Source organism: Heteronotia binoei, chromosome 13, assembly GCF_032191835.1.
Source record: "Heteronotia binoei isolate CCM8104 ecotype False Entrance Well chromosome 13, APGP_CSIRO_Hbin_v1, whole genome shotgun sequence".
NCBI classification, from domain to species: Eukaryota; Metazoa; Chordata; class Lepidosauria; order Squamata; family Gekkonidae; genus Heteronotia; species Heteronotia binoei.
Genome location: NC_083235.1, coordinates 67,237,646 through 67,262,125, shown reverse-complemented (window position 1 = coordinate 67,262,125; position 24,480 = coordinate 67,237,646). Strand labels below are relative to the sequence as shown.

The following is a 24,480-nucleotide window of genomic DNA, read 5'->3' as shown; positions in this document are numbered from 1 at the left end:
GAAAGGGTACAGAACTTCTCATTCCCTTAGCGTAGTTCAGCCAATCCCAAACGTCCTCATCTGAGTGACAGCCGCACTGCTAAATTATGAACAAAGGGAGGGGGGACATGAGAATCCAAGAACAACCAATGAGCGCGAAGCAGCCGTCGACCAGTCTTATGAAAGCGGAGGGGAAATACGCTTGTCTCCAGAGTTTAGAGGCGGGCCTATCTCTGGAGTGGCGTCAGGCTGGCTCAATGAGATGGGAGGAAGGGGTTTGAACTGTCCAATGAGATGACCCAAAGAGCGATCGCTATAAAAGGGGATGCCGGAGGCGGGAGGCCACTGCAGTTGTCTCTTGCAGTCGCAGGGTGGGGAGGTGCGGGAATATCATCTCCCGGTCAGCCTCCTTCTTGGGCACGCTTCTCATCCTGCTTTTTCCGCCACCATGACCACCACGACCACTTTCAAGGGGATGGATCCCAATGGCCGGAGCAGCTCCAGGTTCGAGAGGGGTGATGAGAATGAGCGAGAGAGACACGTGTTGGTGCAAGAGCGTGTGTGCGCGCGCAGCGTGTCGGGTCTCCACTGAGACTTTGCCGGGGAAGAAGAGGCGGCTGAGTCAATATCGCCGCTTCCTCCTCCTCCTTGGGTGGCTGTTGACTCTCGGGCAGCCTGAAGTGGCGGGTTGCAATTCTTGGTGAATTCAGAGCCGGGGCAGTTAAGTTATTTTAAAATTAAGGGGAGGGACGGTGGCTCAGTGGTAGAGCAAAAGGTCCCAGGGTTCAATGGAACTCAGCACCAAAATTGTTTGCAAATTGTTTAATATTTAAAGTGCAATGGTTGATTTTAATTGATCTTACTGTAATTGTTTTTATGGTTTTATGGTGGATATTTAATGTTGTTAGCCGCCCCTGAACCTGCTTCGGTGGGGAGGGCGGGATAGAAACGCGAAAATAAATAAATAAAATAAATAAAAATCCCCGGCATCTCCAACTGAAAAGGGTCCAGGCAAATAGGTGTGAAAAGCCTCAGCTTGAGACCCTGGAGAGCCGCTGCCAGTCTGAGTAGACAATACTGACTTGGATGGACCAAGGGTCTGATTCAGTAGAAGGCAGCTTCATATGTTCATATTAGGGGAGGGATGGTGGCTCAGTGGCAGAGCATCTGCTTGGTAAGCATAAGGTCCCAGGTTCAATCCCCGGCATCTCCAACTCAAAAGGGTCCAGGCAAATAGGTGTGAAAAACCTCAGCTTGAGACCCTGGAGAGCCGCTGCCAGTCTGAGTAGACAATACTGACTTGGATGGACCCAGGGCCTGATTCAGTAGAAGGCAGCTTCATAGGTTCAGGTTCACTCTGAGCCGCGTATGCTTTGATTCTGTAAAGCGCCAGTACTTTGTTTTAAATTGTAAATTGTTTGTCTTATCGTGTTATGCCTGAAATTGAGATGTTGGTTTTATTATGATTGCCGCCCTGTCTGGAATGGGTGGGATATAAATGCGAAAATAAATAAATAAAATAAATATCCCCGGCATCTCCAACTGAAAAGGGTCCAGGCAAAGAGGTGTGAAAAACCTCAGCTTGAGACCCTGGAGAGCTGCTGCCAGCCTGAGTAGACAATACTGACTTGGATGGACCCAAGGTCTGATTCAGTAGAAGGCAGCTTCCTATGTTCAGTAGTTGGATCTCGACTTGCTGTAGGACACGCGAGTCTCCAACAAATGCTGGGTGGGGAGAAGAGCTGGGGTGTGTGGGTGGCCCTAAGGGATCTAATGAGGGGCTGGTGTTAATTTGGGGGATGTTGGTGTAGGGCTGTGGGGGGGGCGGAAACCATTCTCCTCCTCTGGAGCAGCAGCTGTGTCTGGTGGCCCCTCGCTGTTCTGTTCGTGGGAGAGAAGAACGACAGGAAGGAGTTACAGCGAAATCCGTCTAGCCTCTTTTCTTCTTCCCCTTTCCGTAGAGACTGCGGCCTGTTGCCACCCCTTCGGCCCCGGCGTCCCCACCCACGCCTTGCGGGAGCGCCTCGAGCCTTGCAGGCGAGGAGGAGTCAGCCATTCTCGTTTGTCGGAAGGGCTCCTTACGCTCTCTAGGCCAGGGTGGCTTCTCTGCACATGTGGCTTCTCTCTTCTCTTTGGACTCTTCTTGCAGCAAGCAGTGGGCCCACTTCTCCCGGCCTGCAGGGGGAACCGGGAGGATCGCCACACCCTACCGCTCTGAGCCCGAAGCTTTTCAGAAGCTATTGTTGGGGGTTACCTAAGGAAGGGACCCCACCATTCCCGCTTTATGGGGAGGCTGTTGCTTGGGCTGCTGCTGAACCCCCATCTATGCTCTTAGGCGGGGGAGGGGGGGCACACCCATCTCGGCATGTGTGGAGGTCTTTCCGCAGCTGGCGTTGTGCCTGTTGTAATCCTGATTCTTACCCTTCCCCAGAGAAACAGCTGCCGGGGAGGCGGGGGTGAGCTGTAAGCCTGGGCTGTCTTCGGCTCTCTCGCCGCAGCATGCCTTTGCCTCCAACAAAGGAGGCATCTGCTCCTCCCTGATCAGCCTTGCAGCCCGGTTAGGCACCCTTTAGTATTTCTTCCTGTCATGGTTTATTGGCTTTCCCTTTTTTGTTGGTTGTATCTTGGTAGCCAATGCCTTATCCTGGTAACATCCGTTGCTGTATTCTTCACACTGGGTGGGGCTTGAGCACACTTCTATTGTCTACCATCTGTAGCCCGTCTCACCTGTTAAGCCACGGCAACTGGGTCAGGAACTTCCTTGGCATCCTTTGGAAGGCTGCCCCTGTCTTGGTCCAACTTTTACCTGTCAGTGGAACTCACAGGAAGACTTTTAAGCTTGCTAGGAGTTGGAGGAGCATTTAAGCGTCTTGGGTGCTGTTGCTTTAAACGGATTAGACCTTAAACATTGCCTTGATTTGAGCATCTTTGGCATTTGTCGGAAACCTGCAGTATTTCGTTAACTGTTCTTGGGTTTCTAAGGGAGCACAGAGGGGGTCAAAGATTGTGGCATTTCTGAAAACTGGGAGCCTGCTTACCACTGAAAAGATTTAAAATCAAAATAAATATGCATCTACCGACTGTTCTGCCAAGGACTGAAAACTTTCATTGTACACCGAAGCATATTACTATGAATATAGCCTAATTGCTAACTGTGCTAGCAAAAGGGGTAATTCTAGGCAGCTACACCAGTAACTCCAAAACGTACAAATATGAAGCTTTCTTTTACTCGGTGAAGTCATTGGTCTGTACCGGGGTAGCCAAACTGAGGCTTGGGAGCCGCACGGGGCCTTTTCACACGTATCGTGTGGCTCCCAAAGCCCCCATTGCCCCATCAGTGGACTTGGAGAAGGCATTCTCTCTTTAAATCACTTCGCCAAGCCAGCTGACAGCTTGGAAAATGCATTTAAAGGTAAAGTGTACCTCTCCCTCCATCTGTCTTCCTTCCTTGCTGCTCTTAAACATCTGACATTCATGTCTTGTGACTCTCAAACATTTATTCTGTGTGGCTCTTACATTAAGCAACTTTTGCCACCCCTGGTCTGTACCGTTTATCCTTTAACCAGACCTCCAGTCTCTGAAAGACGCAAAACAGCATCAGCCATCTCATTAAACAACTCGGTTACAATCCATAACTAAACATACCTTCTGTAGACCGAATAAATAATGCATCTCACGCTTACATGTATTATGATTTTTTTTTTCAAATACGCATAGAAGCTGTTGTGATTATTAAAATACAGATTCATTTAAGCGTTACTGAATCTGTAGGAGCTTTTCATCATTATGTATTTTCTTAATGATATACTAATTAGCATGACTTACTATCGTGTGGGTGGTCCATAAAAATGTTTTTCAGCCTAGCTAGAGGCTCTTAAAGTCGGATTTCTTGTTGGAACTACTGAGGGAGATATCATTTATTCTTTAGTTATTTGGAAATTTTATATGCTGCCTTTCCAGAGAGTCTCCTCAAGGTCGCTAGCGGTGTTAAAAGCATTGCTGCATTTTTAGTCTGTCCATGTGCTCTTCCTCTATACTGCCTTTTCATAGATAGTATCCCACTTTGGATAAAGTATTCCAACGGATGCTTCTGAATAAAAGTAAAAGACAGAAATCCGGAGCCTGCTGCCTAGAAATGTATCCATGCTACTACCGTGTTATCTTACGTTGATAAAACCAGTCTTTTGACAAGAACTAAGGGGAACTGTTGAGTTATATGTGTCTTTGCTTCATGTGTGGTAGACAAAAGATTATTTGTTTACTTCATCTGTACCTTACCTTTCTCCCCAAAGGGGACCCAAAGCAGTTTACATAATTTTACTTTCCTCTTTTTTTCTTCGCAAGAATCCTGTGATGTAGGTTAGGTTGAAAGTGTGTGACTGGCCCAAGGTCTCACCCAGCAAGCTTCCATGGCAGAGTGGGAATTTGAACCTAGGTTTCCCAGGTTCTAATCTGACACTAACCGCTACACCACGTTGGATTATTTTGAAGTTAGCTAGAAGCGTACATGCTCAAAAGATGGGCAGACCTAGGTGATATATAACCTGTAATGAGCATAACTCTATTTTGTGTGCACTGCAAAGCAACGAAAATGCTTTGAATATAACTTGGGTGTCTTTTTTTTTTTTTTTAGGGTTCTTCGCCCTCCAGGTGGTGGCTCCAATTTCTCCTTGGGGTTTGATGAGCCAAAAGAGCAACCAGTGAGAAGGAACAAGATGGCATCCAGCATCTTTGGGACTCCAGAAGAGAATCCACCTTCCTGGGCTAGGTCAACAGGTACAATTTTCTCTTTTTAGGAGGTTCCCATCATGCTTAAATATCAGAGAAATTAGGTAGATTTTGTGGTTGTGGCACTTGTAGGAAGGTATGCCTTTTGACTTGCTTTGAATCGGTAAAACAACTTTTGCCAACTGATTAAGAGAAGAGGTAACTTAGAGTTTAGGGTATATTTATACTAGAACAGTGCCACGTAGGTGAAAAACATTAACTTATTCCCCTTATTGGGTGGAGCACTGAAACGTATAGGCATTGCTCCAAGAACCTCCCAGGGCACCTGATCCATCAGACTTGTTGAAGCCAAACAGGTCTGGATTTGGTCAGTGCCTGGAGGGAAGAACTCCTGGGAATCCTTTGTAAGCAGCCTTGAATTCCATGGAGGAAGAAAGTCAGAAGGATATAAATACGTATTGTACAAGTGCCAGCAGTTAGATCTTGAGTAGCTGTCATCCTCAGCTTATCTGTGGTAGAATCACTGCGTTGCATCCTTTAGTTTAGTGCCGAAGCAAGTTCTATCCTGAATGCATGTTAATTACTAGTGGCATAGTTTTATATTCTGGCGTATTTTTAATTCGTTATAGCATTCTTACCTTTGCCTATGGTGCAAGCACCCGCAAAGCCGCAAAAAAAGAGAAAACTGGCAATTAAATGTTTTGAAAACAAAAGCAGAAAAATCAATGTAGGCCATTAGTTTCTAAAATCAGCCCTGCAACAGTGGTTTATCTCAGTTCGTTTTCAACACCTAACATCTTGATAGTCAGGATGGATGGTGCCAGTCACGGTACCAGCTGCACATGTTCTGCAAGAGTTAGAGGAACATGATGGTGCTTGTGTCAGTTGTATGGCTTGATTTGTGTGGTCCTTTCTATAAAGGAAGGAAATGAAGCTCAAAAATAGACGAGAGATAAAATAAAGAACACAAAGGCACCCTTTTGTAAGTTAGTATAAGACATTATCAGAGCACATATTTTTGCAATGTTGACTAACTTTGACACAGAAAGGTTGAACTGTACCAGAGGTGTAGGTCAGGGGTCGCCAAACTGCAGCTCAGGAACCACGTGTACAAAAGTACAAAAATACAAAATATTGTGCAAAAACAAACGCTCTTGACTGGTGTAAACAAAATTCTGTTATCATGAAATGAACAGCCTACAACAGTGGGCATGCATTCATACGGTATAAATAGACAACAAACAAAAGTCTCAAAACAATATTCCAGGGAGGACCCCACACAGTCTGAGTTTTCCAAACTGAGTACTAAGACTCAATAATAAAGTTCCACAGGAGTCCCTCAGTTTGTTTTTGCACAATATTTGCACAAGAGCGTTTGTTTTTGCACAATATTTTGTATTTTACATATTGTGCTGCCACTGTTCTTTTGCACGATCCACCTGTGGCTTTCACACATATAGCGTAGCTCTGAAAGCCCCCACTTCCCCATCAGCCGCCTTGGAAAAGTCATTTCTCTCTAAATCACTTATCTAAGCCAAGCCAGCTGGCAGCTTGGAGAATGCATTTAAAGTTGCTTTCTTTCCACCTCCCTCCCTTCCCACTCCTCCGTCTGTTTGCCCGCCTTCCTTCTTGTCTTGTGGCTCTCAAACATTTTTTTTTTTAATGTCTCGCAGCTCTTAAACATCTGATGTTTGTTCTATGTGGCTGGCCACCCCTGGTGAAGGTGTTTCCAATGCAGTCACAAAGGATGTTTGAGAAGGCTACAGATCACCAATTGTTGCTTGGGCATGTCAAATGTGTTGCTTTTACTGTTGACATTTCCTTGTATAAATGTTAGAATTACTTAATAAAGTCACAAATAACTTATTTTTTAGCAGCCAAGTCCAGTGATATCAGTGAAAGTTCTGAAGCGCTTGGGTCCCAAAGAAGAAAGTCTATTGATACAAACTGCGGAGACTATATAGATCCGAAGGTAAGAACTTTTCTTTAATTGTGGCTACAAAATGGTGGCAGAGAAACACTTCAATTTTAGGATCTCTTTGCCTTCTTATTCTGTTCCCTTCTTTATGTTAATTTCACTTAACCTTTTTCCCCTCCAGTGCTTGATTTAGGACTAGATCTTGAGTAAAGTGCTCTTAAAGAAAACTACCCTGCAGTAATTGCTTTTTACTTGTCAATTGATTCCATTTCCAAAAACTAGGTCAATAATGTATCATTTTGGCTGGAATGTATTCTCATGGCCCAGCTTCCCTTAACAACATGACCAAGTGCCCATCGGCAGGTTAACTGCTTATTGAGACTTCAAAAGTTTCGCTTTAAGCCTTGCAAGTTAAATCCTGAGTTAGAATAGATTCTGCATAGTTTCTTGGACAGAAGGTAATGGAGAGGAACAATGACTTGTAGTCTTGTAACAGTGTAACACGCCTGTTTTGGTGTTCAGCTCTCAAAACAGAATGTACCAGTGATTATTAACCACGAGTCACCTTTAATAGGACTGACCACTGGCATTCATGTTCAGAATGGGTGTGCAGTTTCACACGATAAATTCCATCCAGATGCATACAGCAATCTGTTGCAGCAAAATTCATTGACAATGTTCTCTAACATGTTGCATCCAACTAAGCCTACTTAATTGGTTGCAGCAGGTTAGAGAACATTATCAATGATGACAAAATTGATTTAAATACCATCTCCCATGGTCAGGACTAATCAAAAGATTGATTTGTGCTGCAAAAATTTTGTTCCCTAGTACCTTGTTTTTCATGTTGTTGCTCAACTAGTCATGGATTGATAGTATTCTGTAACAGTCCTGTAAGTCTCCTTTGGTACATATGGTGCTAATTAACGTCTCTACTTCAGTCTCTTAGTTCTTTGACACTAATACTTTAAAGTTAGATAGCATATCAGTTGTGTTACAAGTTAATGATAGACAGCTGACTACCATGAACCAATCCTAGCTCATGAAGGCTACCCTCTTGTTCCCAACTGCTAGCCCAGCATACGAAGAGAGTGTTGGCTTGCAGATATGGGATGCTGGGAACCCACTTCAGAGAACCTAGTGTATAGCTTCCCGTAAGATGCATTGATCATGAATCTACAGGCAGACACACATTCTGCTGATGACCATAAATGGGCCCAGTTAACTATTCATAAGTTTAAGGAAAATCTGGTATAGAGCCTTTTTGGTGTAATGGACTCATAGTGTGAGGACTCTAATCTGGGAAAACTGGGTTTGATTCCCCACTCCTCCACCTGCACCTACTGGTATGATCTTGGGTCCGTCATAACTTTTTCAGAGCTGTTCCTCTCAAGAGCAGTTCTTGGAGAGCTCTCTCAGTCCCGCCTACCTCACAGGGTGTCTGTTGTGGAGAGGGGAAGGGAAAGGAGATTGTAAACTGCTCTGAGACTCCAAGTGAAGGGTGGGGTATAAATCCAATCTCTTCTTCTTTTACGTGGAGAGCAATTTAACGATTGTCTGAATTGGGCTTCCCATTCCTAAATTGTATATTCAACAACTTAAGTGGTGTTGGGGCAATACAAATAAATTGCAACAAAACCATTGCAGGTTTTCCTTAAGATTGTGAATAGTTAACTGGGCCCATTTATGGTCATCGGTCGAGCATGTGTCTGTCTGTGGAGCTTTGCTAGATGTCTAGCCCAGGTCCCCTATGACAGTTTCTGCATTGCAGGCTTAAATTACTTTGGCTGTCATGGCTTCTCTCAAAGGCCTTTTAAAGAAATCATAGCATAGTGATGATTCTGAGAATTACAGACCTGCGGCAGAACGATGGCAACTCCCGGAGCTCCTTTTGACTTGAACTTTTTTTGTGTGCTCTAGGAGTAGTGAAGAAGTGGTCACATAGAATGCTAGAAGCCAAAATGACATAAAGATTTTGAGCACTCCCACAGGATTGTGAGCTAAGATAGCTTAAACGCCTTCCTCACCTTGATTTAAAGCATTATGTTATAGTTGAGGCCACTTCCACTGGAACGAACTTTATTTTTCCTTAGTTCAGATTGAAAGCACACTTCAGTCTTGTACCTACCTGAAAGTTTACTTTTAAGACTATGTGAGAAGTCCTTCCAGTCCTTGAAGGTCTCTTCTCCCCTGTCCGTTATTTCTACATGAATCATTGATTTCTCCATGACTCTTGAGTGTAAGCAGTAAGAACATAAGAACATAAGCGAAGCCATGTTGGATCAGGCCAACAGCCCATCCTGTCCAACACTCTGTGTCATGTAAGAACATAAGAGAAGCCATGTTGGATCAGGCCAGTGGCCCATCCAGTCCAACACTCTGTGTCACACAGTGGCAAAAAATTTTATATATACACACACACTGTGGCTAATAGCCACTGATGGACCTGTGCTCCATATTTTTATCTAAACCCCTCTTGAAGGTGGCTATGCTTGTGGCCGCCACCACCTGTGGCAGTGAATTCCACATGTTAATCACCCTTTGGGTGAAGAAGTACTTCCTTTTATCCGTTTTAACCTGTCTGCTCAGCAATTTCATCGAATGCCCACGAGTTTGCTGCATCTCTGCATTGGAAGTGATTGAATAATCCAGTCTCTCATGCAGAGGGACTGCAGAATGAGATCTTAGCGGAGGATGCTTTGGAAATAAGGCAAAGTAGAATAGTGGAGACACAACAGGTAGACTCTTCTGGAAATGTTTTAGGCTTATAGGAGATGTTAGTTTTGAATCTGTTTCTTCCACAGTAGTTCTTTCATGGTATACAAGCATGCCTTTGTACAAAGTTTAGGAATACCGATTTGGCAAAGCGGTAGAGAAATGCTTTTGTTGATACTGTAGTCACATACCTGAAGACTACATTAACGGTCTCTGTGCTTACAGTTCACAGAGCTTCTGCAATAGACAGTCCTTAATTTTTTTTTGGTTAGGTGGGTTATGACTGCAGAAGCAATAGTCTCCAGTAGATATTACCAAACAGAAAATAACTTTATTATTATTGTTCTAGGGTGGAGAAGTTGAGGTTCCAGGTGAGTACTTCTTTTTACCCCAAAAGGAAATTATTTTCCCTGTCAAGGGGCTTACCTAAATGTGCATATTATGTGTCCCCATTCCTTACTGCTTCTGTTGAAGGCATTCTCTTGGCCACCTGTGTGTGTGATGGGTTGAAACTCAGGTGTCATCTGACAGCAGGACTTGTGGGTAGAAGCTTCCAGGTGTAAACATGGTTTAAGAGGGTGAGGATAGAATTTTGGGTTAGCCCTGACCTGGGTAGCCCAGACTAGCCTGATCTTGGCAGATCTCTGGAGCTAAGCAGGGTCGGCTCTGGTCAGTGTTTGGATAGGAGACCACCAAAAAAGAACAGGGTTTATACACAGAGGGAGGCAATGGCAGGCCACATCTATATGTCTCTTGCCTTGAAAATCCTATGGGGTTGCCATAAATCCAGCTGCAACCTGATGGCAATTTGATACAGACAGATACTCTGCTGTCCTTGGGGAATCTGCTTGACATCTATGTGGCCCTCTGCTTTATATTATACTGTGTCCTAGGCCCAGTTCTTGCAGTCCTTAAATGCAGAAAGCTTAACTTTTCTACATTAATGCTGCGTAGGCATAGGTGCGTATCTGCCACCACACACAAGATGTGACGTGAGGGTTGGATAGGATACATGTGTATACACGTGGAGATACCCACTTGTACTCAGTTCTCATTTTCTTTTATTTTTTTGCAGAGGTTTGTTTTAAGGGCTTTTAAACAAGGTTTTATGTAGGGGGAAAGCAGAAGTGAAAGGGAAGGAGTGTTCACTGAAGCTCTTGAATTACTGAAAGTTAAACTAGAAAAAGACTGTCATTAGCACAGTGGCTACGGAAGAGTTTTCACTTTAGTGACATTAACCCTGGCAAATAGCCCAAGTTTTATATTTAAGAAATTAGGCTTTACAGAGTTATAACTTGTGGATGGACAATTCCAGGACTTCTGGCAAATTGTTTGGGTTCTGGGGGAGAGTGAGGAAAAGCCCCATGAAATGTGTAGAGTAGTCTCAGAGGATGTTTATGAATTTGTGACATGACTGGCTGGTTTAATTAGTTTGCCAACTGTTTAAAGATCCTAATCTGAGGCTTCCAGCATTTGGAGTCTTCTGACATGGGGGAGAAACCCCTGGCTTGATTAACTGGTGTCCTTCTTTTAATATTGTAGCATTCCTATTGATGGTGGTGATTGTATTGTGATGTCTAGGAATACTTTCTACAAAAGGGAGCTTTTAATACTTTTGGTGCAGCTCGTGCAATACAATGCTTTTATCATTCTGGCATGCACACTGTCTCTTATTTAGTCTATCACACTGCAAGAAGGGGCTCCTGAACTGTCAAAGCAATTTAAACCCACCTCTCTCCTTTGTAAGATAAATAGGATGGATAGAGGAATTAGTCCAGTTTCCTGTTGGATTTCACAGCTGCCCTTGGTGCTTAATGCCTTTTGCACATGGGCAGCTTTATTGGTTGTGAAATAGTATACCTTCCTTTTGGCAGGCAGTTGTCATTATTCACAATCACTTGGCCAGCTTCTTTGTAGATCTTTGTCTTCTTCTAGCAGGTTCTTTATATATATGAAAACAACATTCAGAGATGACTGATTCTTTCAAAAATTCTGGCAGATAATCTTAACTGGTTCCTCTGTCGAGTGCACACCAAACACAGCTGATCTCAGATTTTTCCATGTGTTCAGTCAAGATGAGCAACTTATTAAACTGGATATACTGCTTTCCTTCATCTTGTGGCTAACCATCTGGAAATTTGCCCATCGAAACAGATTCTAAAATCAAGGTCAGAAGGACAGCCTGGTCTGGAAGGTTTGTGACATCACTGAAGTGTAACCAACATAGTTCAATTCTAGGTATAAGCAAGGACTGAGAGACTTAGCACTTGCAGATGCATGCATCTTCAGATACGTTGAAAGCGATTTCCTTAAGCATTACATGTAGGTAGAGGGTGGGGAGTTAGTTGTCAGGAAAGGCTACTTAGAGTCAAGATGCATAAGTACAGCTAAGATGGGAATAACACAGTTGGTAAGATCTGTAAGTAGCAGCAAATTAGCATACAGATAATAAAAGAGCAGATGTGAAAACTAAGTTTGAGCCTGGTCGTTGGTCTTGGGGGTGCCACGACTCAATTCTCACATCTCTTGTATTTGTTTGCTAATTTGCTGCCATTGACAGGTCTTAACTGCTTTAATCTATTCTCAGCTATACTTACTGCCCAGTTACTTATGCATCTTGACTCTAACTAGCCCTTCCTGGCAACTAACCCCCCCTCTCTCATCTATATGCAAGGCTTTAGGAAATCTGTTTCAATGAAGAAGTGTGCATGCACATGAAACTTTATACCCAGAATTAAACTTTGTCAGCCTTAAAGGTGCCACCGGACTCAGAATTCCTAGAACTCAAGGCCTTCTGGAAACGATAATTTACCCTTACACAAAGCAATTAGCTTCAGAAACAGGTTGGGTCACTGTCAACTGTCTGGTCCTCAAGTCATTTAAGGGCATTTCTTGAAATGTAGCTTAGTAGGATGTCTGTCCATAAAGCCATTTTGCCTTATTCATAGAAACTGAGGTTTCAGTTTGCTTTATATTATTTACTTGCATTATTTATAGTCCACCTTTCTCACTGGCAACTAAAGTGGATTGCGTAGAGTGAATCGATGCAGTCAACAAGACGGGACATTCAGTCACCAATGAAATAGGATTTGGGTTGTGGATCGAACCAGAAGTCTAAAAAACAGAACTGAAGCAACATGATACATTAAATGATGCAAAATTACACAACAGAAGTTAACCTGCAGGAAGCTATACACAATAGTACAAACCCCAGTAATTTATCCAAGTTTAGTAAAACACTAACTTTTAAAAATGTAGGCTTTTTACAGGAATCTCAGGCCAGATGTACCAGATGAGGAGTTTTAAAAATTATTTTTATGTGAGTGTGTGTGCACCTGAAAGTCATGTCGGCCTCTGGTGAATGACCCCTACTGGGGGCATAGAGGATATTCAGAGGTGGCTGAATAAAGCCTGCCCCCACGTCCAGCACTCCAAGATTGTTTCTCCCAGATGAGAACTTCGAAGATCAGATACATGCCATTAAACCCATTCCTTCTGACAGTGTATAAAAACTGTCCAGAAATTCAGTGTGCTGCTACTCTTGATAGTGTGTCTGATTAGATAGTAATAGCTTCTGTAATGGCTTGAGCATGCAAGAGGGGTTATTCACACTTGTTACTAAATATACTGTGCTCTAGTTTTGAACTGCAATTATTATACTGTAAAAAAAAGCATCCTTAGTTGTCCACTCTTACAGCTTGCTGTACAGAGTTCTGATCCTGTCCAGACTGCAGGGATGGCATGCATTAACATGATAAATTTCTTCAGTCTCAGCAGAAGAAAACAGATATCACAGATATCACTTCCTCAGTTTGGGAAATCCACCAATAGCAGTTGGCCATGACAGATCGATGGAACTTGCTTGTTCATAATCAGGGATATTATTGGGAGGGAAACAGGAGCAGGCCTTGACTGCCATATTGGATTGTAGGCTTTCCAGTGGCAACTGGTTAGCCAGTCTGTGAAGTGGGATGTTGGAACAGTGGCCCAATCCAGCAAGCGCCCCCCCTTATATGATAACGCTTGGAACTCTTGCTCAAGCTTTGGCTTGCAGTCTGGTTTATACACTCCCAGAACATGAAGAGCATTTTCATTATCATGGTGCACAACTCTGCTCTCTGGTTGCCAGAGTTGTTACATGCGCTGTTGGTGTAATTTCTGTCTGTCATATGACAGCTTTGAACATTTTCAAGCTGGCTTTTTTTAAAAGCACAGTCAGGTTGAGCTAGGCAGGTTCACTCCAAGTAAAGGCTGAAAGCAGTATTGTCCCATTGGCTGAAAATCTGGAACTAGCCATTTATACTTCATAAAATTGACTGCTCATTCTGAGTAGGACAATAAAGCATTCAAGCAGTGTGAATAGTTGGCCTCAACTACAACAGTCTCCCATTCTGTCAAGTCAGGCAAGACTGCTGTGCATTTCACCTAAAGCTTCTGCAGAATATCCAATGAAGTGGGATGAGACCTGCTGTTTTACAGAACGTTAGTTCTTGTTTACTTTACAGTTTGCCTTTCTCACTGAGACTCCAGACAGTGCAAGTCAATGCAGTCAGTAAGATAAAACGCTATGTAATAGGACTAGGATTATAGTCATGAAATAAACCATACAGCAATACGAGACTGCGGAACATATTAACATAAGCAGAAAACAATGCAGCAAGAGCAGTCATTCTAGAAACATGTGTCAGGAATAGCTGAGAACCTTTCCAAAAGACTGTGGAAAGAACTGCTGATGCAAACGTGGGTTCTGTGGTAGGCTGTGCCACAGAAAATTAATTCTGATCTGGATATCACATATCCAGTTTCTTAGTCTTTGGTAAAATAATTCATACTTGCCTATGCAGGTTGTCGAATAAAGCATTTATCTTTTGCATTTTAATTATGCTTGAAAGCAGTGATGAGAGCAGTTTGATTACATACACATGAAGAAGTTCTACCCATGCATCCCATAATTAGAATGTTGGTTATTTTGTCTGCCACGCCTGATCGCTGCTGCCTGCACCGTTCTTTTAGCTGAAACACCTCCAGGAAAGATGCATCCCGAGCAGTTTCAAAACAGACTCTCTAAATTAACAAGGTACCCCAGTTGTCTGGCTATAGTATATTTATTATAGCCAGCCAGCATTTAGTTTCATGTTGCAACACATTAAGTCCACGTTGTGCAGAAAGATTAGATCGGCTTGTAATGGATGTCCTTTACTATAGCCAGGTGCTTGGATTAAGCAAATATGAGTAGCTATTTCTCAGGCAAAATAAGTAAGCTGTTCATATATGCCACCTCTTGTTCAACAAATATTAAGCACTTCAGTTACAAGAAAAGTGTACATTCAAGGATGGAGTATAATATTTCCCCCCTCACTAAAACTGGCTGGTGCAAACCCAACAGCTTTCCCAAGGCTGTACTTTTCCCTGTACAAATCAAGCCCCCAAAAGATAAATTTGTGGAAATAGGACCTGTGTTTCCGTGGAATAGGGAGCTCTTGGGTCCCTCCTCATTTCTGCTGTTGCAGTACTCAGCTGCTGAGGCAAAGCAAGCTGTTTGGACCATCTCTATACAGGGGATGAGTAGGAATATCTAGCATTGGTAGCACATATCCTATGGGACAACTGAGCAGAGACAAACTGCTGGTTTGGTGACCTGGGGAAAACAAATGTGCGCACTAAACAGCCAATAAAGTTGTACTTTTACACAGGGCTGGTCCCACAGAAAATTTCGATCCACAGAGTACTGCTTTGTGACATCACAGTAGTTCCAAACTTCTCCCTGCCTGCCACTACGACCCCCATTGCTCTGGGCAGAGAGGGGATTCCGCCAGACCCAGCATAAGCGAGGAGCCGGGTGGTCTTTTATCTGTTTTTTTAAATATATTTATGGCGTCAGGTCTTGGAAATTGTAAAAATTGAGAATAGCAAATGTTTTGAAGTAAACAAAAGGAAGTGTATTATTTAGATAGATGGTCTCATAACAGTCCATAACAGGATTAGCAATATATTTGGATCTAGAGGTGACCTAGCTAGCATTTAAATAATGTATAACGCATACTATAGCAATTTTTGTGTGTGACAAAATCACATTTAAATATTCCTCTACACCATACGAAAGAATGATCATTATCTAAGTAGGTTTTTAAAATAAATACTCATGCTACACATTTTGACTCAAACCAGATCTAAAAAGCATTTCACGTTCTAAAAGAGAATGTTTCACGGGAACTTCAGCGCTCCCCAAAATTTCCAGTCCTGTTGAAAGTTGGAGAATTGAGGGGGAGGATGTTTCTCTAGTGGGGGGCACTTCCACTGCTGAGGGCATCAACATAAGCTGTAGGAGTTCTTGACTAATAAAATGAAGGTTCTACCCACCACCTATGAAATATAGATGTTCAATTAAAAATGAAGAAATTATTCCAATGCTTACTGCTGTTTCTCTTCCTAGAAACCACCGAAGCTGAAATAGAAATGGCTTCAGGCCTGAGTGAAGAAAAGCCCCTGCCAGCTGCGCCTGTTCCTAGCCCAGTAGCCCCTGCACCATCTAGGAGAAATCCACCTGGTGGAAAGTCCAGCCTAGTCCTGGGTTAAGCTTGACCCTCTTTGCTCCTAACTACTTGGAACTCATGTCTGTCATCTTTTTTTCGTTTTCCTTCCATGCTTGTGAACTGCACAACTTGAGCCTGACTATACATCTCAAATTATCATTAAAAAGAAGCACTTTATGTACTTCAGTTTTTTAAGGAAGGTTCTCCCCTCCTCCCCCCCCCCACTTTAGTTTTGTCTCCCTTGGATCTACTGGAAGTGGTATGTGTAATTCTCTCCCTCCCCCCCAGTGGTAGACTTAGAAGAGTGGTATTTGCTATACAGCCTATGGCTGACTGAAAGATTTCTAAGGTATATAGTAGTGTGTATCATAAACTAGACTGGTTGATTCTGAGTGTGTGGTAGGTGGCATTTTTTGTCTTGAAACGTGTAGGAAACCCCTTAGTTGGCTTAGAACGGTTGCAAGTCAGGGTTGTACAGATGTGGTGGTCTCTTCTCTACCTTATCTTGGCCACACAGTGGTTGGTTATCCACAGTATCCTTCAAGAAGCGTCAAGAGTCTCTTGTGCATTACGAAACAGATACGTGGTGCTAGTAACTACCATGCTGCCTTCAACGAGTAGAATCTTGATTTAGCCTTGAATAAGATGAGGCCAGTGCCAGGTACAATGACGTGAGCCTGCTGCTCTGTTGCCCCGGGATCAGACCCTTTCATTTTTTAAAAAAAGAGAAGGTGGAACAGGATCTTACAGAAGCGAGCGCTGGGTGGGAAAGTCTTAAAGGGCGCTCTAGTTCAAACGACTAGTGCTGTGCATGATCATGCAGGCGCTTGACCAGGAGGTCAAGATTTCATCCTTCTAAATATGCGTTGTAATTTGACAAAAGCTGGACTGTTGCTTTAAAATAAAGGATATAGAAATTTTGAAGCGTCAGCACTTTTTATTTTCAGGTTGCTTAATCGATACTATGCTTTGTTTCATTGTTTGCATAATAATTGAGCAAAGTCCACTACAACATAAAAAGGAAATGCTCTGCTGGAAACCAGACCTTGTGCAAGACAACTTGATTTTTAAAAAATCTGTTTGCTGTTTACTTCCCGCACTAGCATGCAGTTTGGTGTAGTGGTTAAGTGTGCGGAGAGCCAGTTTGTTGTAGTGGTTAAGTGTGCGGACTCTTATCTGGGAGAACCAGGTTTGATTCCCCACTCCTCCACTTGCACCTGCTGAAATGGCCTTGGGTCAGCCACAGCTCTGGCAGAGGTTGTCCTTGAAAGGGCAGCTGCTGCAAGGGCTCTCAGCCCCACCCACCTCACAGGGTGTCTGTTGTGGGGGAGGAAGGGAAAGGAGATTGTAAGCCACTCTGAGATTCTTCGGAGTGGAGGGCGGGATGTAAATCCAATTTCTTCTTCTTCTTAACTGGTTGATGTGACAATGCAGGCATGTTGGTTTGCAAGTAAGGAAAGGAAAGGTCCCCTGTGCAAGCACCGGTCGTTTCCGACTCTGGGGTGACGTTGCTTTCGCAACGTTTTCACGGCAGACTTTTTGCGGGGTAGTTTGCCATTGCCTTCCCCAGTCTTTTACACTTCCCCCCCAGCAAGCTGGGTACTCATTTTACCGACCTCAGAAGGATGGAAGGCTGTGTCAACCTTGGGCTGGCTACCTGAATCCAGCTTCCGCTGGACTCGAACTCAGGCCGTGAGCAGAGAGTTCAGACCACAGCACTGGTCGATGTGACAATGCAGGCATGTTGGTTTGCAAGTAAACACTGCCTTTATTTGACTTTTGGGAGTAATCTGAGGCCCCGTAGTTCGTATGCAATTTACACTGCGGAATACTACGAGCTTAGAGACGGGAGTGTGGGAAGAAGAGACATACGCTTGGTTTATTTGATTTCAAAACTGCCCTCCCCCAGGGAGACTGGGTTCAGGGCAGTGTACAACATAATATCATATAAAACATTAAAAACAAATTAAAAGCAATAAAGCATAGCAGTAGCCTAAATTTCCCTAATGATGCCACTGGCCTCATGGGGAGTGCCAGAAAGGAATGCCAGGAAGATGGAGCTGTTGCTGTCCTCAGCCAAATGCCTGGCAGAACACCTCTGCCTTACAGGCCCTATGGAACTGTATCAGGTCCCACAGGGCATAGACGTTACTCAGCAGAATTCCCTGGTTGGAGCCAGGGCAGAGAACCCCTGGCCGAGGACAGCCGGGTATCTATCAGGACCACCAGCAGATTTTGATCTACTGAGCATAATTCTCTCCTGGGGGTATACCAGGAGGTATGGGTCCCAGGCCATTAAGGACCTTAGAGGTCAACACCAGAACCTTGAACTTCATCTGGTACTCCACTGGAAGCCAGTGCGGCTCACAGGGTGGATATGTGCTGTATGTGGAGTCCCTGTGAGGATTCACACAGCCACATTCTGCACCAGCCCCTGTAGAGTGAGTTACAGTAATCCAGTCTAGAGGTGACCTTTGTGTTGATTACTGTGGCTAGATCAGGGTGAGACAGGTAGAGGCCCAGTTACCTGACCTGGTGCAGTTGGAAAAACAGTTTGGCAACATTTGTGACTTGAGCTCCATTGTTAGGGAGGCTTCCAGGATCACACCCACGCTCTTAACAGCTGGTGCCAGTCTCAAGGGCATACTGTTGAGAGTTGGCACCACAAACTGGAATCTCCCTGCCCCAGCCATAGAATCTCTGTCTTACAAAGATTCATTTTCAGCAGGCTCTGTTTCAACCATTCCACCTCAGCCTCCAGTCCCTCAGCCAGATTTCCTGGGGCAGTATCCGGCCGGCCACCCATCCACAGATAAAGGTGGATGTTATCAATGTACTAGTGACATCACAGTCTGAATCTTTGCACCAGTTGGGCGAGGAGGCAGATAGATGTTAAATAACATTGGAGAGAAGATTGCCCCTGAGGGACCCCACATACCTAGGGATACCTAGATGACACCCTCTCTCCCAGCACCGCCCATGTCTCTGATCTTAGAGAAATGAAGTAAGTCACTTCAAGACTACCTTACGGACTCCTATGTCAACAAGATGGTGGGTCAGAAGATCACGATCATATTGAATGCTGCTGTAAAATCTAGCCGTATCAGCAGCACTGACTCGCCTTGGTCCAGCTGTCTGTGGAGCTCATCCTTGAGGGTGACCAAAGCCATCTCCATCCCATGGCCAGGGCAGAAGCTGGACTAGAATGGGTCCAGGGTCAATATGTCTTTCAGGAATGGAGCTGTTCTGCAGCCACTCTCAGTTACCTTACACAGAAAAAAAGATTCAAGACTGGGTGGTAATTTGGATAAATCTAAAGGATCCAAGGTTGGCTTTTAAAAGAGCAGTACAACCACAGCCTCTTTCAGTCCCTTTGGGGAAGACTCCCAAATCCAAGGAGAGAGTGATGATGTCTATGAGGAGACCCCAGATTACCTCACTCACGGCTTTCACCAGCAACGAGGGACATGGTGTGTAGAAGTAAGTGTATGATCACTTCTGAGTCCTTATATCTGGGTTCTGTGGGTTAAGTATCCAATGGACTTCGCCATAATGTACACCTGATCTTAGGCCCATGCAGAGAACAGCTGCACTACTTGTGCAGTAAAGTTTTTCTAATTCTCCGTATTCGGCTACCTATATGGGTTCTCCCCCCCTCCTTTACTTTTATCACAACTGAATTTCATAAAAGTCCAGTCCTAGCAATAAATGTTCTGATGAAATAATCAGCTGGATGTTATTTTGGCAGTAGAATCTATATAATCAGGACTTTTTCCCAAGGCCTAAAAAGGAAGGAGATAAGAATTCCTCCCCATGCAAACAGACAGAGCCCATAATGAAAGAAGGACTGAAGACTGGCTTAAGTGTACGTGTTGGGTCAATAAATCAGTCATGAGTATGCAGTTGCTACTGATTTCCTCTACTGTGGTGACAGTCTCAGCCAGCGTTCGCTCTAAGCTGAGTTAGCATGAGCTAGCTCACATTTTTGTTCTAGCTCAGGAAAAATGGCCTCAAAACACAATAATTTATGCAGTAGTTCACTTTAATACTAGTAGCTCACAGCTTTAATATCAGTAGCTCACAAAGTTGAATTTTTCCTAAAAAAACTCTGCAGTTTAGAGGGAACATTGGTCTCAGCTACTGTTTAGTAATCTATTGGAGGCTTGCGCAATTAAGTGATCAGTAATGGTATACAGCAATGTTTCCCAATTGCAGGGTCATGACCCGGTACTGGGCCACGGAAGCCTCACTACAGGGTCACAAGAATAGCCACAGCTAACCTCGCCCCCAGCATAGCTAACCCCGCCCCATCTCTGTGTTGCGCAGAGAGCAGCTGGACTGCCTCTCCTTCCTTCTCCCCCGCTGCGTGTTTGTGAGAAAAGATGGCATCCACTGGCACTTTAGACCCATGATGTGTTCTTCAAGGTATGAGCTTTCATGTGCCTTGCAGTATGTTCTTTTGGGGAGATTTCTCCAGGAGGCCTGGGTGGCAAAGAAGGGTGTGTGTGTGTTTTTTCAGCCGGGAGGGGTGGGGAGTGAGCATTCTAGTAGCTTTTTTTTTACTGGCTGGGGTCATCTGATGGTGAGGAAGGCTTTTTTTTCTTTGCCCCCTCCCTTTCTTTCTTTCTTTCCCTGCAAGTGATGTTTTGTCTGTATTCTTGGTGCTGGGAGGGGGGAAGCAACAGTGAGAGGGCTTCCAGTGCCCTGGCCCCACTGGAGGACATTCTGGTGCTTTTTGGGCATTGTATGAGGGAATCTTGGACTGGATAGTTCACTGGCCTGATCGAACATAGCTCCTCTTATGTTTATGTTCTTTCTTTCCATGTCTTTCTTTTCTTTTCCTTTCTTTCCTTCCATTTCATTCTTTCCCTTTTTCTTTCTTTCCTTCCATTTTTACTGGATGAAACTTTTTTGTTCATCATACTGTTGTTGCAGACATAGGAGCTCTGCCAATGAAAAGTTGGCACCCCCAGTTGTAGCCAGCTGGCCTTCTATGAGATTTCTGTGTGAGTGAGTGAGAGTGAAAGGTGTGGGGCAGAAAGAGATTATTGGAGATTACTGCTGTATATCGCAACAGCACTGGAAGTGATGGTACTGTGAACTTGACACCATTTTACTGGTCCTGCTTTTAACAGCTGCCTGACACCAAAATTAAACTCCTCCTGTAGATATTAAAAAGGATGAAAGAAGTTTACTGGCTAAGTATCTGCACAACAGGTTGCTTTTAAAGGCATAGGGAACACAGCCAGTAAAAAGTTGCAAGCCCCTTATAAATATCCTTTTTGGAATAACTGCAGTAAAGATTGTATGAACATATAGCTTTAAATTAATTCATTAATTGCAGTACAATTATCTGTTACCTTTCACAGCAATTCCCCAGTGTTTCAACCAAAGAAAAGTATGAAAAATAGCTGTTGAAAGATTTTCTTGAAACCAAGCAAGCTTGGTAATAGCAGCTGAAGGAAGGGCCTACTAAATGTGTCAGCATATTTTGAGGTAGAGCAGCTTCCAGGGCCCAGTGTGGGTGGTACACAGTGCTGGCATTCCTGATGACAATGGCAACAGCACTCCCAACTACATACACTGGCCAGTGCTGTTGAGGAAGGGATGTGTAGGTGGTGCAGGCAATTGAACATGGGCATTAGGAGTGTGTGCAAGCTGGAGAAGAACACACAGATAGGTGCATACAGGTGTGGGGGTGGAAAGAGAGGACCGCCCACTTTCCACCCTCATTTTGGCTCAGCATGAGTTTCAGAGAGATTTTTATGAAAATCAATTTACTTCAGGAGAAGAGGCAGGTTTGGGGGAGTGCCCTGAAAGTGACATCACAGGAAAAGGTGGAGTTTTGGTTCAGTGTGCCCCAGAAGTCACATCATTTGGCCCTTGCCACCACAAAAAATGACATAATTCCTGGCTCCACCCCCAAAGTCTCCTAGTCCCACCCCCAAATTTTAGTGGGCCACGAAGGAGAAGTGTAAAAATAACCAGGCCATGGGAAAGAAAAGTTTGGGAAACCCTGGTATAGAGTATGTGGTGAAATGCTTCCCCATGAATCCGATTGGCGTCTAGAAAAAAGTTTGCTTACTAGATTTAGATGAGAATACCTCGTAGTGGGACTGGGAGTCAAAGCTTTAGCTGCCACTGCTCCCAGCAAGCCGACAAATGGGGTGAAGAAGCTTGCCACAGTCCCTCAAACGCTTGCTTGTGACTTTCTACCAGGAGCGTTGAGTGGAATACCGCAATACAGAGTTCTTTTTCTTCTTCCGCTGTTCGGTGCAGTGCCTCTGAATGTCACAAGTACTAAAGACCAATCCTGAGGCTTCGGTTCTGCCCCCCTGAAGATGTCTGCCCCAAGCTCGTTTGAAGTCAGTCTTCTGGGAGGGACGGTGGCTTAGTGGTAGAGCATCTGCTTGGTAAGCAGAAGGTCCCAGGTTCAATCCCCGGCATCTCCAACTAAAAGGGTCCAGGCAAATAGGTGTGAAAAACCTCAGCTTGAGACCCTGGAGAGCCACTGCCAGTCTGAGTAGACAATACTAACTTTGATGGACCGAGGGTCTGATTCAGTAGAAGGCAGCTTCATATGTTCGCTGCCCACGTGCTTGCTGCGCTTGCAGGGGAGAACGGCCTGCTGCGCCGTTCTTCTGCTTCGGCTGCTGGAGGTCGGTGAGGTCTCGGCAGGCTTTGAAGGCGGTTGCTGAGGGGCTTTCTCGCAGTTCCTACCATGGGGAGCCCCATAGAATTGGTGGGGCGAAAGGGCTTTTCTGCTCATTGGCGGGAGGACCTGGGGGTGAGCCTGGGGTGCGGGTGAGAGGTGCTGTTGCCCGTGTCTGTACTCCTGAAAGATTGCCAGGAATCAACCAGGAAGTTATCAGTACGTTCATACAAAACAGCTGTCTCTAGCAGTCCAGCGGTACCTCAGAGATTAACAACACTTATTCTGGAGTCATAGTTATTACCCCTCACCTTCCCCTTTTAATTCATAGAATTAAAATAGATGCCCTTTTAATGGGAAACCTGCACTGGATTTTTGCATATTAAAAGTTCTAGAAATGGAAACGCCTGAGATTAATCCGTACAGAATGGCCTGCTCTGTATGTATTTCAATGGCAGTTTTACAATATGCACTGTAACTTTGGGGTTCTTTAAAATTATAAATGTTTAAAATAATAGCTACAATGCAGTTGTCTTAAGTGAGCAAAATTGGGGAGGAGGGACATAATTAAATCAGTACCCAGTACAAGTTGCATTAAACGTTTTTTTATAACTGAGGTTACTCGGATTCTATTCATGGAATATAGGAACAAGTCCTGTGGTGACTGCAGGTGGGCTATGACCAATTCAAGCAAGCAGAAAATAATTACTAAGCCTTGGTTTTGATCAACAACAAAACCCCCTTGCCGTTTTCTTACTTCCAGTGCAGTTTGATAGTGGCCGAAGGGACCTTCTGGTTCTGAAGGTCGGTAACATTCCTGGGGTCTTTTGATGGGTCAGGAAACTTCTTCTGATTTATCTTTTCTTCAAAGCTGAAACTTAAAAGCATTCAGGGCCCTGTTCAGAAATCTGAATTTCATGTATGTTATTTTAAGAAAAGGTAGCCAATGTATGTGTCCCCGAGCTTCTTTCTCAGCTTGGATCTATTCCACAAGCTATTGAAACAATGTAGATGATCCAAATCCCAAAGTAAGAGTTATGGTAGGACTGTGCCAGCAGAATTATGCTGTTGATTTACCTACTTTAATTACTTTGCCATGGTCCATGAGTTAAATCAGTTTAGACTCCCAATATTTTAATCCTATAGTCCATTAATATCAACATGTAACCTACCACACCACTGAGCAAAGTCTGAAGTCTTCCTCCACCCTAATGTTGGGTATATCTCACGATATGTTCTCATACTTTTTTTTACCCTTATCCTCTGGTAGTATCCCTTGGGCTATATAGTACATTGCAGGTACAAATTGTATGAATATGAGACATTTCTGCTGTAAAGGATGTTAAGTTCAAAAGGGCAAGCCAAAAGGGAGGCAATTTCTTCTGCAGTTTTAAAGACGTGTGCGATTTCACATTTTGTTACTACTTGATAAGCCATGCATGGTGTAAATGTTTGTGTACGACTCTTTCAAATGTACAACAGACATGGTTTTCTAAGGTGACAGTTTTCTGACATAGATGTGAAAAGACGTCTAACTTTTTTCCAGTTTGCAATGTACTCCTTAACTATAGACCGAAGTTTGAGTCCAATGGCACCTTTCAGACCAACAATGTTTAATTCTGGGTTTAAGCTTTCCTGAACTTCATCAGATACAATGTTTCCCTCACACCTTACATACGTAAGGCGTGAGGAAAACTGTTTCAGACTGAGAAATTTTCAAAGGTAATAAGAATTATCACATTTCTGTGTAAATCACAAACGAACTGTATTTCTTTATACAATCACACTTCATCATAAAAATTGGACTGTTTACTGTTATCACTTTTTTTGGGGGGGGGGGATTTGAAGACCTTACTATGGGAGGAAAATAGGTTGGATTGTGTGCATTAGCTGTGCTCGCAGATCTTTCCCACCTTCCCTTTTCCCCAGAAATTTCCTGGGGCTTATGCGACAAA

General features: G+C 43.9%; 1 protein-coding gene across 2 annotated transcripts; it reads left to right on the top strand.

Annotated features, from left to right (window-relative positions):
• Positions 1-290: 290 nt before the first annotated feature.
• On the top strand, positions 291-16,089 carry JPT1 (Jupiter microtubule associated homolog 1). Of its 2 annotated transcripts, none has more exons than XM_060252382.1 (5): positions 291-483; positions 4,613-4,755; positions 6,585-6,679; positions 9,690-9,711; positions 15,774-16,089. In XM_060252382.1, exons 1-5 carry the CDS (start codon positions 305-307, stop codon positions 15,914-15,916), a joined length of 582 nt encoding a protein of 193 aa, XP_060108365.1. In that variant the 5' UTR covers positions 291-304; the 3' UTR covers positions 15,917-16,089. The 2 variants fall into 2 exon arrangements, with proteins under 2 accessions (XP_060108365.1, XP_060108364.1); XM_060252381.1 differs by having other exon boundaries at positions 312-483; positions 6,582-6,679.
• The last annotated feature ends 8,391 nt before the right edge of the window (positions 16,090-24,480 follow it).